We start from the raw sequence: 19,081 nt of genomic DNA, 5'->3' as shown, positions 1-19,081 counted from the left end.
GCGAAGGAAAAGTTGCCCAGTTGCCCATAACAACCAATCAGATCGCTTCTTTCATCTTGCAGAGGCCTTGTTAAAAATGAAAGAAGCGAGCTGATTGGTTGCTATGGGCAACTGGGCAGCTTTTCCTTCGCACAGGTTTTGATAAATCTCCCCCATTGTCTGCCACTATGGCTAAAAGCTAACCAATTTTTTTCCATCCAACCAGGTCAACCATGCTTGGCCCCAGTAAGCATAAATCCAGTGAGTGACATGACTGAATCACTGGTCCAGATATACTATTGTTGTAGTTTTTTTTTTTCCCTAATTGGATTTTATCTGACTTACGTTTTCCCATATTTACTAATTTGGCACATATCTTGGGAACACTGCGACACATCAATATAAAGTGGGGTGATATGTTCGGGTTAAAACAAACTTTACAAAAAATAAAAAATAAATCACAGTAATTTTCCACACATACACAATGTTCTTTGACCACTTTAAGAATTTTTTTTTTAAGTAAAAGCATATTTGTGCAGGCTTTAATAATAAATCTTTGGTTTTTGAGAAAAACTCGTAAACATGCCCACTTTATTCAGACAAAGTGTAACTTGTGGGGCTGTTCAGGTTTCTTCCTGTAAATTGTTGTACTTTGCTAAAATTTGACTAAAATTGGGACGCAAAAGCCGACACTAAACTGTTGGGATGGAGATAATCTGGGCCATTATGTTTCTGTGTTTTTTGATCATTTATTTGTCATCTCAGGTGTCTCCAAACCAATGGATCTCGTGGCTGTCCTAACTGTCGCCGATCTTCTGTGAAACCTGGTTTTGTGTGAGAGAAAGAAAAAGGGGAATGAGATGGAATGAACAGAATATTGACCTGTTTTCTAGGACCAGTTGACAAAAAGAGCTGTTCAGCAAATGTTTTTATTGGCAGTATTGGTTGGTGTCTAAACATGTGGTCTAGGACTATGTGGTAATATTGGCACCATTGTGACTAGCATTTGTCATGCAAGACATGTTACACGAAAAAACGGTCAGAAAGCCTTGCAAAATGTTTTTCATGATTTTTTTAAGTCTATTTTTTACTTTACTTAAAGGCAGACTAATATCCTATGTACTGGACAGGAAAAGTTAGATAAGTGTTTTTATAACCATTGCTTCCCAAGTCTAAAAAATCATGTTATTTATTTGTGGTGGAGGTTTTTCTCTAGCTAAACAAAAGTCCTCGTATGATAAGTATAGCCCTGCATGGTAAGACCCAGCATGACCTATATATCAAAGCTTGGCATGAACCAGCATGACCTGTATGGTGCACCCTATTGAGAGGCAATAATACGTGGCTGGCACACCACCCTGCGAGGCAACATCACCTATATGTCATACCATCCTGAAAGGCAACATGAACTTATGGCACACCATCCTGACAGCCAACCTGACCTATATGGCACACCATCCTGACAGCCAACCTGACCTATATGGCACACCATCCTGACAGCCAACCTGACCTATATGGCACACCATCCTGAGAGCCTACTTGACCTGTATAGCACGCCATCCTAAAAGGCAACATGACCTGCGAGGCACATCATCCTGGCAGCCAACTTGATCTACATGGCACACCATTCTGAGAGCCTACACCTTCCTATAAGCCAAATGACCCTTATGGGACACCATATTTATAGCCAAAATGACTCTTAATGCTCACCAGCCTGATGGCCAGCATGTGTGGCACACCATGGTGGTACCTTTGGATAGTCAGCTTGGTATGCAATAATTTGTTTAAACTTTCTGTACTTAGAAAGCTATAACTCTTTATAGTGTTATCTCATAGAGATTGACATATCTTGAGTTTGATATAATTTTATTTATTGACATCTATTGCAAGTGTGTGGAGCAACAAAGAACCAAAAATGTATGAAATGGAATTGTTGGTGCTGTGTATACTAGTAAATCTATTTATGGCCACATCCATGGGAAATCTAAAATGTAGAGGACATATTTGTTTATCTCTATATTATTCCTTTTCTCTATGGGGTTTAAGGACGTTGTTTTATTGCCTTCACAAGTATTACTGTGAGGATGTTCCATGTATCTGCATCTCTTTCACTGAAGAAGGGGATTATATTTTCCATGAACCTACCTCCCTCTGTATATACAGTATGACTTGTCTTGTTCTGATTTCTCTGTACGGTCTTTCCCCTCTTGTAAAATATGACCATTTATTCATTATTTTATTTTTTTTATCTGTTCACTTGAAGGGTGTTCCACCACAAGACAATAAACTTTTCACCCAATGGATCAAGTCATTGTGTGGGCAGACTATTTCCATGGCTTTACAGTTGTATAAAAAGTTAATAAACTATGTAAATATATTACATCACTCTAATCCTGAGTTACACACTGTACTAAAATCCTGAACTGTATTCATCACTGTTGTTTGAGGCAAATGCCCAGATAAGAGTATCAATAGTGGCTAAATAACAAATATGCCACCACTATATAGCAAAAATACTATATTGTATTATGCCTAAGTAGGAGAGCCACACAATACCATCTTACAGGGCTTAAGCAAAGCTACATACAGCAAACAATCAAAATAATGTAAAAAATACTGCTAATGATTAATATTGGACCACATACACCATTTACAGTGGGGCAAAAAATTTAGTCAGCTACCAATTGTTTAAGTTCTCCCACTTAAAAAGATGGGAGAGGCCTGTCATTTTCATCATAGGTATACCTCAACTATGAGAGACATAATGAGAAAAAAAAATCCATAGAATAACATTGTCTGATTTTTAAAGAATTTATTTGCAAATTATTGTGGAAAATAAATATTTTGTCACCTACAAACAAGCAAGATTTCTGGCTCCCACAGACCTGTAAGGTCTCCTCTGTCCTTCACTCGTTACCTGTATTAAAGGCACCAGTTTGAACTTGTTATCAGTATAAAAGACACCTGTCCACAATCTCAAACAGTCACACTCCAAACTCCACTATGGCCAAGACCAAAGAGCTGTCAGAGGACAACAGAAACAAAATTGTAGACCTGCACCAGGCTGGGAAGACTGAATCTGCAATAGGCAAGCAGCTTGGTGTGAAGAAATCAACTGTGGGTGCAATTATTAGAAAAAGGAAGACATACAAGACAACTGGTAATCTCCCTCGATCTGGGGCTCCACGCAAGATCTCACCCTGTTCTGTCAAAATGATCACAAGAACAGTGAGCACAAATCCCAGAACCACACAAGAGGGACCTAGTGAATGACCTGCAGAGAGCTTGGACCAAAGTAACAAAGGCTACCATCAGTAACACACTACACCGCCACCATCAGTAACACACTACACTCAAATAATGCAGTGCCAGACGTGTCCCCCTGCTTAAGCCAGTACATGTCCGGGCCCATCTGAAGTTTGCTAGAGAGCATTTGGATGATCCAGAAGAGGATTGGGAGAATGTCATATGGTCCGATGAAACCGAAGTAGAAAATCTTGGTAAAAACTCAACTCGTCGTGTTTGGAGAAGAAAGAATGCTGAGTTGCATCCGAAGAACACAATACCTACTGTGAAGCATGGGGGTGGAACCATCATGCTTTGGGGCTGTTTTTCTACTAAGGCACCAGGACGACTGATCCGTGTAAAGGAAAGAATGAATGGGGCCATGTATTGTAAGAGTTTGAGTGAAAACTTCCTTCCATCAGCAATTGAAGATGAAACTTGGCTGGGTCTTTTAGCATGACAATGATCCCAAACACACCACTCGGGCAATGAAGGAGTGGCTTTGTAAGAAGCATTTCAAGGTCCTGGAGTGGCCTAGCCTGTCTCCAGATCTCAATCCCATAGAAAACCTTTTGGAGGGAGTTGAAAGTCCGTGTTGCCCAGCGACAGCCCCAAAACATCACTGCTCTAGAGGAGATATGCATGGAGGAATGGGCCAAAATACCAGCAATAGTTTGTGAAAACCTTGTGAAGACTTACAGAAAACGTTTGACCTCTGTCATTGCCATTGACCAAATACTTATTTTCCACCATAATAAATTCTTTCAAAATCAGACAATGTGATTTTATGGTTATTATTTTCTCATTATGTCTCTCATAGTTGCGGTATACCTATGATGAAAATTACAGGCTTCTCTCATCTTTTTAAGTGGGAAAACTTGCACAATTGTTGGCTGACTACATACTTTTTTGCCCCACTGTATCTCCCATACACAAGGTTGGTGATAACTACACAATTGCTGGGGGTCCAACCACTGGGACCTGCACCAATCATGTACATGAGGGTGTCGAGCCCCCATTGGAATGCAGTGGAAGCTTAGCATGTGTGCTGCTACTCCACTCAAAATCTATGGATCTGCTGAAGAGGAGTACTACACTAGTCTCTGTCAGTCCCCTAGAGTTGAATGTAGTGGCAGTGTGTATGCTCAAATGTGGACACTCTGGATCCTCTCTCTGGAGATCCTTTGGGGTCCCGGTAGTCACACGTTCTTGCTCCCTGTAAATCAATAAAAGAGAGACTGGAAGGTAAAGGTAAGCGAGGAGGAGAAGTTTGGCAACTACCATCATCTTCAGGAAAGATACAGGTTGATTTTAGATCCTAACAGCAACCCAATTGTGTCTACAGTTCTTAGGCTAGGTTCACATTGCCGTTGTGCTCCATCCTGTTCTGGGTCTGTCTGGCTCTTTTTGCACTGAACGGCCCCAAAACAGGTCAGAGCACAACTGACTCCACAACTGGATTATGAAGAATTCCACTGAATTAAATGTGGTCCGTCTGGAAGAAAAATATAGGGCATGCACTATTTTTCTCCACTAAACTAACACAGTTTTAAAAAAATTGCTGACAAAGCTACCTTTAGCTGAGCCCGATGGCAATGTAAACCCACTATTAGCAGCAAAAACAGCTGACAGATTTCCTTTAAGATTCATAGTAATCACAAGCCTCGGTGCTGGACAAGCCTTAATGTAGTCTCTTAAGTAAATATATATAAATGCAGGTGATGTTTGGCCTTTACGCCAAGAACAGTGATTTCCCCCCCCGGGATTTTGCCGTGAATTATTATTATTTTTTATTTATTTCCCGCCCCGACCTCTGTGCCTGAGATTTACAGTGCCGCAAGGGAGAAGGGAAGCCTGCTTGCGCACAGCGTCTCTCAGCGTCCCCCTCCTCCCTGCAATGCAGTGAGACGAAAATGGTGTCCTGCTACACCGAAAAGGGGAAGATGCTGTGAAACTGCAAGCTGCGCCGGATACCCGTGCCGTGGAACTGCAAGCTGCGCCGGATTCCCATGTCGGCTTGCTTAAGATACTGTACTTTTTCCACCCCTCTGTTACCCCTTCTCAACCCTGTCTAACCCCCGCCCCCCCATGTCTACCCCCTGTCACCCATGTCCACCCCCTATTCACCCCTCTGTCCCTTTGTCACCCCAGTCCACCCCTCTCTGTCACTCCTGTCCATACCTCTTTTACCCCCTTGTCCACCCCTCTGACCCCTTGTCTCCCACGTCCACCCTCCTGTCATCCATGTCCACCTTGGCCACCCCCCCATCCACCCCTCTGTCACCCCTGTCCATTCCCCTGTCACCCATATTAACCCTCCATTGTCCACCCCTCTGACCACATCCTCGTTACCCATGTCCACCCCCTATTCACCCCTCTGTCCCTTTGTCACCCCTGTCCACCCCTTTGTTACCCCCTTGTCACCCCTGTCCACCCCTTTGTTACCACCTTGTCACGCCTCTCCACCCCTCTGTCACCCCCTACGCCCCCTGTCACCCATGTACACTCTTCTACACCCACCTGTCACCCCTCTGCCACCCATGTACACTCCCCTACACCCCTCTGCCACCCATGTACACTCCTCTACAACCCTCTGCCACCCATGTACACTCTTCTACACCCATCTGTCACCCATGTACACCCCTCTACACCCCCTGTCACCCATGTACACTCCTCCACACCCCTCTGCCACCCATGTACACTTCTCTACACCCCTCTGTCACCCATGTAAACCCCTCTACACTTCTGTTACCCATGTACACTCCTGTCATCCATGTACACTCCTCTACACCCTCAACACCCCTCTGTCACCCATGTACACCCATCTATCACCCCCTACACCCCTCTGTCACCCCCTACGCCCCCTGTCACCCATGTACACTCTTCTACATCCCTCTGCCACCCATGTACACTCCTCTACACCCATCTGTCACCCATGTACACTCCTCTACACTCCTTTCACCTATGTACACTCCTCTACACCCCCAACACCCCTCTGTCACTCATGTACACCCCTTTATCACCGCCTAAACCCCTCTGTCACCCCCTGCGCCCCCTGTCACCCATGTACACTCTTCTACACCCCTCTGTCCGCCATGTACACTCCTCTACACCCCTCTGCCACCCATGTACCCTCCTGTACAACCCTCTGCCACTCATGTACACCACTCTACACTCCTGTCACCTATGTACACTCCTCTACACCCCCAACACCCCTCTGTCACCCATGTACACCCCTCTATCACCCCCTAAACCCCTCTGTCACCCCCTGCGCCCCCCTGTCACCCATGTACACTCTTCTACACCCCTCTCTATGCCATGTACACTCCTCTACACCCTCTGTCACCCTTGTACACTCCTCTACACCCCTCTGTCACCCATGTACACTCCTCTTCACCCCTCTGCCACCCATGTGCACTCCTCTACAACCCTCTGCCACCCATGTACACTCCTCTACACTTCTCTACATCCCTCTGTCACCCATGTAAACCTCTATACACTCCTGTCACCCATGTACCCCCCTCTATCACCCCCTAAACTCCTCTGTCACCCATGTATACTCCTCTACACTCCTGTTACCCATGTACACTCCTCTACACCTTCAACACCCCTCTATCACCCCCTACACCCCTCTGTAACCCCCTACGCCCCCTGTAACCCATGTACACTCTTCTAAATCCCTCTGCCACCCATTTACACTCCTCTACACCCCTCTGTCACCCATGTACACCCCTCTATGACCCCCTAAACCCCTCTGTCACCCCCTGCGCCCCCTGTCACCCATGTACACTCTTCTACACCCCTCTGTCCGCCATGTACACTCCTCTACACCCCTCTGTAACCCATGTACACTCCTCTACACCCCTCTGTCACCCATGTACACTCCCCTACACCCCTCTGCCACCCATGTACCCTCCTGTACAACCCTCTGCCACTCATGTACACCACTCTACACTCCTGTCACCTATGTACACTCCTCTACACCCCCAACACCCCTCTGTCACCCATGTACACCCCTCTATCACCCCCTAAACCCTTCTGTCACCCCCTGCGCCCCCTTGTCACCCATGTACACTCTTCTACACCCCTCTCTATGCCATGTACACTCCTCTACACCCCTCTGTCACCCATGTACACTCCTCTACACCCCTCTGCCACCCATGTACACTCCTCTACAACCTTCAGCCACCCATGTACACTGCTCTACACTTCTCTACATCCCTCTGTCACCCATGTAAACCTCTCTACACTCCTGTCACCCATGTACACCCCTCTATCACCCCCTAAACTCGTCTGTCACCCATGTATACTCCTCTACACTCCTGTTACCCATGTACACTCCTCTACACCTTCAACACCCCTCTATCACCCCCTACACCCCTCTGTAACCCCCTACGCCCCCTGTCACCCATGTACACTCTTCTAAATCCCTCTGCCACCCATGTGCACTCCTCTACACCCCTCTGTCACCCATGTACACCCCTCTATCACCCCCTAAACCCCTCTGTCACCCCCTGCGCCCCCTGTCACCCATGTACACTCTTCTACACCCCCTGTCCACCATGTACACTCCTCTACACCCCTCTGTCACCCATGTACACTCCTCTACACCCCTCTGCCACTCATGTACACTCTTTTACACCCATCTGTCACCCATGTACACCCCTCTACACTCCTGTTACCCATGTACACTCCACTACACCCCCAACACCCCTCTGTCACCCATGTGCACCCCTCTATCACCCCTACACCCCTCTGTCACCCCCTACACCCCCCTGTCACCCATGTATACTCTTCTACACCACTTTGTCACCCTTGTACACTCCTCTACACTACTCTGCCACCCATGTACACTCCTCCACACCCCTCTGCCACCCATGTACACTTCTCTACACCCCTCTGTTACCCATGTACACCCCTCTACACTCCTGTCACCCATGTACACTCCTCTACACCCCCAACACCCCTCTGTCACCCATGTACACCCCTCTATCACCCCTACACCCCTCTTTCACCCCCTACACCCCCTTTCACCCATGTACACTCTTCTAAACCACTCTGCCACTCATGTACACTCCTCTACACCCCTCTGTCACCCATGTACACTCCCCTAAACCCCTCTGCCACCCATGTACCCTCCTATACAACCCTCTGCCACACATGTACGCCCCTCTACACTCCTGTCACCTATGTACACTCCTCTACACCCCCAACACCCCTCTGTCACCCATGTACACCCCTCTATCACCCCCTAAACCCCTCTGTCACCCCCTGCGCCCCCCTGTCACCCATGTACACTCTTCTACACTCCTCTACACCCCTCTGTCACCCATGTACACTCCTCTACACCCCTCTGTCACCCATGTACATTCCTCTACACTTCTCTACACCCCTCTGTCACCCATGTAAACCTCTCTACACTCCTGTCACCCATGTACACTCCTCTACACCCCCAACACCCCTCTGTCACCCATGTACACCACTCTATCACCCCCTAAACCCCTCTGTCACCCATGTACACTCCTCTACACTCCTGTTACCCATGTATACTCCTGTCACCCATGTACACTCCTCTACATCTTCAACACCCCTCTGTCACCCATGTACACCCCTCTATCACCCCCTACACTCCTCTGTCACCCCTACGCCCCCCTGTCACCCATGTACCCTCTTCTAAATCCCTCTGCCACCCATGTACACTCCTCTACACCCCTCTGTCACCCATGTACACCACTCTACACTCCTGTCACCTATGTACACTCCTCTACACCCCCAACACCCCTCTGTCACCCATGTACACCCCTCTATCACCCCTAAACCCCTCTGTCACCCCTGCGCCCCCTGTCACCCATGTACACTCTTCTACACCCCTCTGTCCGCCATGTACACTCCTCTACACCCCTCTGTCACCCATGTACACTCCTCTACACCCCTCTGCCACCTATGTACACTCTTCTACACCCATCTGTCACCCATATACACCCCTCTACACTCCTCTGTTACCCATGTACACTCCACTACACCCCCAACACCCCTCTGTCACCCATGTACACCCCTCTATCACCCCCTAAACCCCTCTGTGACCCCCTGCGCCCCCTGTCACCCATGTACACTCTTCTACACCCCCCTGTCCACCATGTACACTCCTCTACACCCCTCTGTCACCCATGTACACTCCTCTACACCCCTCTGCCACTCATGTACACTCTTTTACACCCATCTGTCACCCATGTACACCCCTCTACACTCCTGTTACCCATGTACACTCCACTACACCCCCAACACCCCTCTGTCACCCATGTGCACCCCTCTATCACCCCTACACCCCTCTGTCACCCCCTACACCCCCCTGTCACCCATGTATACTCTTCTACACCACTTTGTCACCCTTGTACACTCCTCTACACTACTCTGCCACCCATGTACACTCCTCCACACCCCTCTGCCACCCATGTACACTTCTCTACACCCCTCTGTTACCCATGTACACCCCTCTACACTCCTGTCACCCATGTACACTCCTCTACACCCCCAACACCCCTCTGTCACCCATGTACACCCCTTTATCACCCCTACACCCCTCTTTCACCCCCTACACCCCCTTTCACCCATGTACACTCTTCTAAACCACTCTGCCACTCATGTACACTCCTCTACACCCCTCTGTCACCCATGTACACTCCCCTAAACCCCTCTGCCACCCATGTACCCTCCTATACAACCCTCTGCCACACATGTACGCCCCTCTACACTCCTGTCACCTATGTACACTCCTCTACACCCCCAACACCCCTCTGTCACCCATGTAAACCTCTCTACACTCCTGTCACCCATGTACACTCCTCTACACCCCCAACACCCCTCTGTCACACATGTACACCCCTCTATCACCCCTACACCCCTCTTTCACCCCCTACACCCCCTGTCACCCATGTACACTCTTCTAAACCACTCTGCCACTCATGTACACTCCTCTACACCCCTCTGTCACCCATGTACACTCCCCTAAACCCCTCTGCCACCCATGTACCCTCCTATACAACCCTCTGCCACACAAGTACGCCCCTCTACACTCCTGTCACCTATGTACACTCCTCTACACCCCCAACACCCCTCTGTCACCCATGTACACCCCTCTATCACCCCCTAAACCCCTCTGTCACCCCCTGTGCCCCCCTGTCACCCATGTACACTCTTCTACACCCCTCTCTATGCCATGTACACTCCTCTACACCCCTCTGTCACCCATGTGCACTCCTCTACACCCCTCTGTCACCCATGTACATTCCTCTACACTTCTCTACACCCCTCTGTCACCCATGTAAACCTCTCTACACTCCTGTCACCCATGTACACTCCTCTACACCCCCAACACCCCTCTGTCACCCATGTACACCACTCTATCACCCCCTAAACCCCTCTGTCACCCATGTACACTCCTCTACACTCCTGTTACCCATGTATACTCCTGTCACCCATGTACACTCCTCTACACCTTCAACACCCCTCTGTCATCCATGTACACCCCTCTATCACCCCCTACACCCCTCTGTCACCCCTACGCCCCCCTGTCACCCATGTACACTCTTCTAAATCCCTCTGCCACCCATGTACACTCCTCTACACCCCTCTGTCACCCATGTACACCACTCTACACTCCTGTCACCTATGTACACTCCTCTACACCCCCAACACCCCTCTGTCACCCATGTACACCCCTCTATCACCCCTAAACCCCTCTGTCACCCCTGCGCCCCCTGTCACCCATGTACACTCTTCTACACCCCTCTGTCCGCCATGTACACTCCTCTACACCCCTCTGTCACCCATGTACACTCCTCTACACCCCTCTGCCACCTATGTACACTCTTCTACACCCATCTGTCACCCATGTACACCCCTCTACACTCCTCTGTTACCCATGTACACTCCGCTACACCCCCAACACCCCTCTGTCACCCATGTACACCCCTCTATCACCCCTACACCCCTCTGTCACCCCCTACACCCCCCTGTCACCCAAGTATACTCTTCTACACCCCATTTTCACCCATGTACACTCCTCTACACTACTCTGCCACCCATGTACACTCCTCCACACCCCTATGCCACCAATGTACACTTCTCTACACCCCTCTGTTACCCATGTACACCCCTTTACACTTCTGTAATCCATGTACACTCCTCTACACCCCCAACACCCCTCTGTCACCCATGTACACCCCTCTATCACCCCTACACCCCTCTGTCACCCCTGTCACCCATGTACACTCTTCTAAACCACTCTGTCACCCATGTACACTGCTTTACACTCCTCCGCCACCCATGTGCACTCCTCCACACTCCTCTGCCACCCATGTACACTTCTCTACATCCCCCTGTCACCCATGTACACCCCTCTACACTCCTGTCACCCATGTACACCCCTCTATCACCTCCTAAACCCCTCTGTCACCCTCCATGCCCCCTGTCACCCATGTACACTCTTCTACACCCCTCTGTCCCCCATGTACACTCCTCTACACCCCTCTGCAACCCATGTACACTCCTCTACACCTTTCTGTCACCCATGTACACTCCTCTACACCTCTCTGTCACCCATGTACACCCCTTTGCCACCCATGTACACTCCTCTACACCCCCTGTCACCCATGTACACTCTTCTACACCCCTCTGCCACCCATGTACACTCTTCTACACCCCTCTGCCACCCATGTACACCCCTCTGTCACCCATGTAAAAAAAATTGTCATGATGGCCTGGACCAGATGGAGAAGAAAAGGGAACAATGCTGATTAGAGAAGACGTCATTTGTGAGTTGCTGTCTAAAAAAGCACTATAATCTACATACCCACAGATACAGTGAGGCAAAAACGTATTTAGTCAGCCACCAATTGTGCAAGTTCTCCCACTTAAAAAGATGAGAGAGGCCTGTAATGTTCATCATAGGTATACCTCAAAGAGGTTCTCCACCATAAGGTGATTTTAGTACGTACTTGCCAGACAGTAATGGACATGCTTAGGAAGTATCTGCGCTTGTCTTGGGGCTAAATGGCTATGTTGTGAGATTACCATAACACTGTGGCTAGCTTTTTGTGAACTGGTATTTCCTGTTTGAGTTTTCTTTTTTGCCTACAAATCCTCTAATTCCATTTTCCTCCCTCCCACACATCAGCCACCCTACCCATTGAAACATAAGTGAGCTGAATCCATTCAAAAGACCTGTGGTTTTCAATCAGGGTGCCTACAGCTGTTGCATTAGTTGCAGATTGATCTCTCTCCCACCAAGCAATCACTCCTCCCATTGAAGCAGACAGGCTCCCTGTCATCAGCTGACTAGTGAGGTCAGGTCTCGACCGCACTGCAACCTGGGAAAAATCTGAGACAACAGTCATTTTGTATGCTGTTAAAAATAAATATTGGGGTGAAAATCACATAAGAATTGTGAGAAAACCGTCACACACAGGTACAGACACTATATTATGAACTACACTAACTTTACAGCCGCTGTAGCATAGTCAAATAAAAAAAAAATCCTGGAATACCCCTTCAACTATGAGAGACATAATGAGAAAAAAAAATCCATAAAATCACATTGTCTTATTTTTTAAGAATTCATTTGCAAATTATGGTAGAAAATAAGTATTTGGTCAATAACAAAAGTTAATCTCAATACTTTTTTATATACCCTTTGTTGGCAATGACAGAGGTCAAACGTTTTCTGTAAGTCTTCACAAGGTTTTCACACACTGTTGCTGGTGTTTTGGCCCATTCCTCCATGCAGATCTCCTCTAGAGCAGTGATGTTTTGGGGATGTCACTGGCCAACACGAAAACTGGCTAGGCCACTCCAGGACCTTGAAATGCTTCTTACAAAGCCACTGCTTCGTTGCCCCGGTGGTGTGTTTGGGATCATTGCCATGCTAAAAGACCCAGCTACATTTCATCTTCAATGCCCTTGCTGATGGAAGGAGGTTTTCATTCAAAATCTCACGATACATAGCCCCATTCGTTCTTTCCTTTACATGTATTAGTCGTCCTGGTCCCTTGCAGGAAAACAGCCCCAAAGCATGATGTTTCCACCCCCATGCTTCACAATAGGTATGGTGTTCTTTGGATGCAAATCAGCATTCTTTCTCCCCCAAACATGATAAGTTGAGTTTTTACCAAAAAGTTCTACTTTGGTTTCATCTGACCATTCTCCCAATACTCTTCTGGATCTTCCATATGCTCTCTAGCAAACTTCAGAAAGGCCCGGACATGTACTGGCTTAGGCAGGGGAACACGTCTGGCACTGCATGATTTGAGTCCCTGGCGGCATAGTGTGTTACTGATGGTAGCCTTTTTTACTTTGGTCCCAGCTCTCTGCAGGTCATTCACTAGGTCCCCCCATGTGGTTCTGGTATTTTTGGTGACCGTTCTTGTGATCATTTTGACACCACGGGGTGATATCTTGCGTGGAGCCCCAGATCGAGGGAGATTATCAGTTGTCTTGTATGTCTTTCATTTTCTAATAATTGTGCCCACAGTTGATTTCTTCACACCAAGCTGCTTGTCTATTGCAGATTCAGTCTTCCCAGCCTGGTGCAGGTCTGCAATTTTGTTTCTGGTGTCCTTCCACAGCTCTTTGGTTTTGGCCATAGTGGAGTTTGGAGTGTGACTGTTTGAGGTTGTGGACAGGTGTCTTTTATACTGATAACAAGTTCAAACAGGTGTCATTTATACAGGTAACGAGTGGAGGACAGAGGAGACTCTTAAAGCAGAAGTTACAGGTCTGTGAGAGCCAGAAATCTTGCTTGTTTGTAGGTGACCAAAAACTTATTTTCCACCATAATTTGCAAAAAAAAAATTCTTTACAAATCAGACAATGTGATTTTATGTTTTTTTTCCCCCAGTATGTCTCTCATACAGGGCCGACCTTAGGTGCTCAGGTGCCCTGTGCGAGCTAACCTTGTGGCGCCCAATCCCCCCCCCCCCCCCCCATTACCCCATAAACATACACAAAGAGGAAAAAAATCTTTGTAACAAAACTTTTTTTTTAAATATTTAATCATTCCCCTGCCCCCTTAATCAGTCCCATGTCCCCCTTAATCAGATGCAGTATAGTTCCCCCACATTAGGTGCAGTATAGCTCCCCACAGTAGGTGCAGTATAGTTCCCCCACATTAGGTTGGCAGTATAGTTCCCCACATTAGGTGCAATATAGCTCCCCACATTAGGTGCAGTATAATCCCCACATTAGGTGCAGTATAGTTCCCCACATTAGGTGCAGTACAGTTTCCCCACATTAAGTGCCATATAGTTCCCCACATTAGGTGCAGTATAGTTCCCCCACATTAGGTGCCATATAGTTCCCCACATTAAGTGCAGTATAGTTCCCCCACATTAGGTGCCATATAGTTCCCCACATTAGGTGCAGTATAGTTCCACAACATTAGGTGCCATATAGTTCCCCACATTAGGTGCAGTATAGTTCCCCACATTAGGTGCAGTATAGTTCTCCACATTAGGTGCAATATAGTCCTCCACATTAGGTGCAGTATAGTTCCTCCACATTAGGTGCAGTACAGTTTCTCCACAATAGGTGCAGTACAGTTCCCCCACATTAGGTGCAGTATGTTCCCCCACATTAGGTGCAGTATAGTTCTCCACATTAGGTGCAGTATAGCTCTCCACATTAGGTTGACAGTATAGTTCTCCACATTAGGTGCAGTATAGTTCCCCACATTAGGTGCAGTATAGTTCCCCACATTAGGTGCAGTATAGTTCCCCACATTAGGTGCAGTATAGTTCCCCACATTAGGTGAAGTACAGTTACCCACATTAGGTGCAGTATAATTCCCCCACATTAGGTGCAGTACAGTTCTCCACATTAGGTGAAGTATAGTTCCTCACATTAGATGCAGTATGTTCCCCCACATTAGGTGCAGTATAGCTCCCCACATTAGGTGCAGTACAGTTCCCCCACATTAGGTGCAGTATAGTTCCCCACATTAGGTGCAGTATAGTTCCCCACATTAGGTTGAGTATGTTCCCCCACATTAGGTGCAGTATAGTTCCCCACATTAGGTGCAGTATAGTTCCCCACATTAGGTGCAGTATAGTTCCCCATATTAGGTGCAGTATAGTTCCCCACATTAGGTGCAGTATAGCTCCCCCACATTAGGTGCAGTATAGCTTCCCCACATTAGGTGCAGTATAGTTCCCCACATTAGGTGCAGTATAGCTCCCCACGTTAGGTGCAGTATAGTTCCCCACGTTAGGTGCAGTATAGTTCCCCACATTAGGTGTAGTACAGTTCCCCACATTAGGTGCAGTATAGTTCCCCACATTAGGAGCAGTATAGTTCACCACATTAGGTGCAGTATAGTTCCCCACATTAGGTGCAGTATAGTTCCCCACATTAGGTGCAGTATAGTTCCCCACATTAGGTGCAGTATAGTTCCCCCACATTAGGTGCAGTATAGTTCCCCACATTAGGTGCTGTATAGCTCCCCACATTAGGTGTAGTATAGTTCCCCCACATTAGGTGCAGTATAGCTCCCCCACATTAGGTGCAGTATAATGTTCCCCCACATTAGGTGCAGTATAGTTCCCCACATTAGGTGCAGTATAGTTCCCCACATTAGATGCAGTATAGCTCCCCACATTAGGTGCAGTATAGTTCCCCCACATTAGGTGCAGTATAGCTCCCCCACATTAGGTGCAGTATAATGTTCCACCACATTAGGTGCAGTATAGTTCCCCACATTAGGTGCAGTATAGCTCCCCCACATTAGGTGCAGTATAGCCCCACATTAGGAAGAAGCAGGTTCCCCACATTAGGTGCAGTATAGCTCCCCATATTACGTGCAGTATAGCCCTACATTAGGTGCAGTATAGCCCCACATTAGGGAGAAGCAGTTTCCCCACATTAGGTAGTAGCAGGTTCCCCAAATTCGGTAGCATTGTCGTTCCCCCATTCCCCCCCCCCCCCCCCACCGACTCACACACACACACACACACACAGACAGACAACCACACATGCGCACACACACACACACACACAGACAACCACACATGCACACACACACACACAGACACCCACACATACACATAGACAACCTTACCTACACCCACACATACACATAGACAACCTTACCTGACCTGCGCTGAGCTTCTCTTCTCTCCGGCGGCGCCCTGACGAGTGACGTCACTGACGTCCTGTGCGGGTCTGCGGAGGTACGTCACATGTGCGACGTCCCTTTTCAGACTCGGGCTGCCAGCCAACCAGAGACGGGGAGGAGGGCGGGGTAAGTGAAGCCTTCCGGTATAATCAAGAAAACTGTGCCCTGAAGTGGAATGTGACCCTCCGCATAGGGACACAGTTGAGGGAGGGTAGTGGGAATGGAACGAGAGGGAGCGGCCTGCAAAGCAGAAAACTGTGTCCCTGTGTGGAGGGTCACATTCCGCTACAGGGCACAGTTTTCTTCATTACACTGGCATTTAGCGCTGCTTGCACGAAGCAGGGCTAATTCCCGGGCGTCGGGCAATACAAATGATATATACTTGGTGCGAGCTGTGTCGGCCGCCCAGCGCCCCTGTTGCTATGGCGCCCTGTGCGGCCCGCACAGCTTGCACACCCCTAAGGCCGGCCCTGCTCTCATAGTTGAGGTATACCAATGATAAAAATTATAGGCCCCTTTTAAGTGGGAGAACTTGCACAATTGGTGGCTGATTAAATACTTTTTTGCCCCACTGTAAATAGATATTGTGCATTGCGGCTTTTTCCTTTTTTTTTTGCTTGTCAACTTCTGTAGGGGTTCCCCACAAAAAAATGTTTTTCCAAGGGGTGCCCCGAGCCGAAAATGGTTGGGAAACACTGGCCTAGAAAGTTCTCAGCACATATGCCAGATACAACCATAGGGCTTCATTTTGGCATACAATGGGTATACTTTTTGGTATACTTTTGCTTTTAGCTGTATAGAGTAGTGTAGTCATCTATACTAGCCTATATGCATGCTATAAAAAAATGCATACCATGCAGTATACATTTTTATAAAGAGAGCCTATACATGGCATATGTTAGCGGCTTTCGACATATACCTTGTACGCACACGTACTCAAGACAGCGGTCTGGGATAGCTAAGTGACAACCACTGTGGGAGCTGTAATACTAGCCATATTGTATGTCAGTCATCTTTCTTAAACATATCTATTTATTTTTATTAAAACATTTTATATCTGTTTTTTTTTTGCAGCCAAATAAATAATAAATTGTAAAAATCAACATTAGTCAAATTTGTTAAATTATTCTGTTGATTTTTTTTAAAATATCTTTCAGCTGATTTTTTACCAGTTTGATATCATGCTAATTATTAAATGGCTGTTGAAAGAACAGCCAGTCTTATGTGTGCACTAATGGCCAATTTTCTATTGACAATAATGGAACATATTATTACAAATTACACAATAATATTTACACAATAGAACATTGTGAACATGGCCTCTAAAAGATGTGGGGCCCATCTCTGAGACATGCACCTATCTTGAGAACAAAAGTCCTCCAGCCCCATCTGGTCTGGCTGTGAAGGCTGGGGTAGCCAAGGTGTTGAAAAAGCAATTTTCAGAACTCAGAAATTAAAGTCAATGGGGTCCTCATTCTCAAGACAGGTGCCAATGACACCTCTGGGATAGTACCATTTACCAGATGGTAATTCCTTTTTAAAGGAAAACCGTAGAGCTCTTTGTTATGTTTAGAGCTACAGACATGGGCAGACAGCTGATCGGGAAATAAAACAAATGATACCTGTCAATTATGATGATGGCTGTTTGAAAAGCAATAAAATTATGTTTTTCTTTTAAGCCCAGGAGTCAGTGGCTGGGCTGATTTGCAGCATGCATGACTCCTCCCTTCCCTGCATGATTTGATATGCAATGCTCAATGCTGAAAGCCAAACACTGTACATCATTCAGGCAGGGCAGGAAGGAGTGGGGGAGGGAGAAGGCCTGCATGCTTCAGCTCAGCCCGGCCTCTATGTATCTTAAACTTATATGAAAAATATCATTATAACTTTGCAACAGCTAAAAGACAGGTATTATTTGGTTTTATCTCCCTATCATATATCTGCTCATGTTTGCAGGTTTGAGCATGAAATAAAGTTGATAGATTCCCTTTAGGTATTAGGAGCTATTAGGAGTGTTAAAAGTCTCATGATATCGTTCCTTGAACTTTGTTCAGGAGATATGGTCCTGAACATTCACAATATGCATTGTTACCTACGCCTTCCCTGGAGGACTCAGTATGTTAGTGCATTACTCAGACAGGTCAATGATTTTAATAAGAATAGCAAATGTTTCATTTTCCCTGTGGTGGTGCTGCAGGGAAGCTTAACCTTTACTGTTCGCTTCTCCCACACATTATAGCTCATTGCTGGGAGTCCCGGCAGTAGACGCTCTTATGATCAGCTTTTTATTTGTTGGATGATGACAACCTCATTTTCTCCAATAACTGCATATTAACACTACTGTTTACCAGGACAGGACCGGGGTTTAACCACGCCCCCTGAGGAAGCCTATGGTAGCGAAACATATGTTGGGGTTGTTACATGTCTGGTAAGGCTTATTTGATTAATAGTTGCTGGGACTTTGTGTATGCTGCTACATTGTCTGTTTACTATATTATTTACTTATAGATACTGATTGTGCATATCCCTGCATACTATTATTAAGATATGATATTCTTTTTTCTGTTTACCACACCTTATCATGTCTTGTAATTCATAGCAGTAGTTACTGGTGCTATATGTTTTTAACATGATTTTATAAATTGTTTTTAA

At 46.9% G+C, this 19,081-nt stretch overlaps 1 protein-coding gene across 2 annotated transcripts in view; it reads left to right on the top strand.

Annotated features, from left to right (window-relative positions):
* Positions 1–2,282, top strand: part of RAPSN (receptor associated protein of the synapse) — a 61,972-nt gene extending 59,690 nt beyond the window's left edge. For both annotated transcript variants that reach the window (XM_056526540.1, XM_056526541.1), the window contains exon 8: positions 745–2,282. In XM_056526540.1, the coding sequence (XP_056382515.1) occupies positions 745–817 (73 nt within the window). In that variant the 3' untranslated portion in view covers positions 818–2,282. The remainder of the gene's footprint in view (positions 1–744) is intronic.
* The last annotated feature ends 16,799 nt before the right edge of the window (positions 2,283–19,081 follow it).

Source organism: Hyla sarda, chromosome 6, assembly GCF_029499605.1.
Source record: "Hyla sarda isolate aHylSar1 chromosome 6, aHylSar1.hap1, whole genome shotgun sequence".
NCBI lineage: Eukaryota > Metazoa > Chordata > Amphibia > Anura > Hylidae > Hyla > Hyla sarda.
Note: the sequence above shows the minus strand (reverse complement) of the source record. Positions and strands in the feature narration are given on the sequence as shown.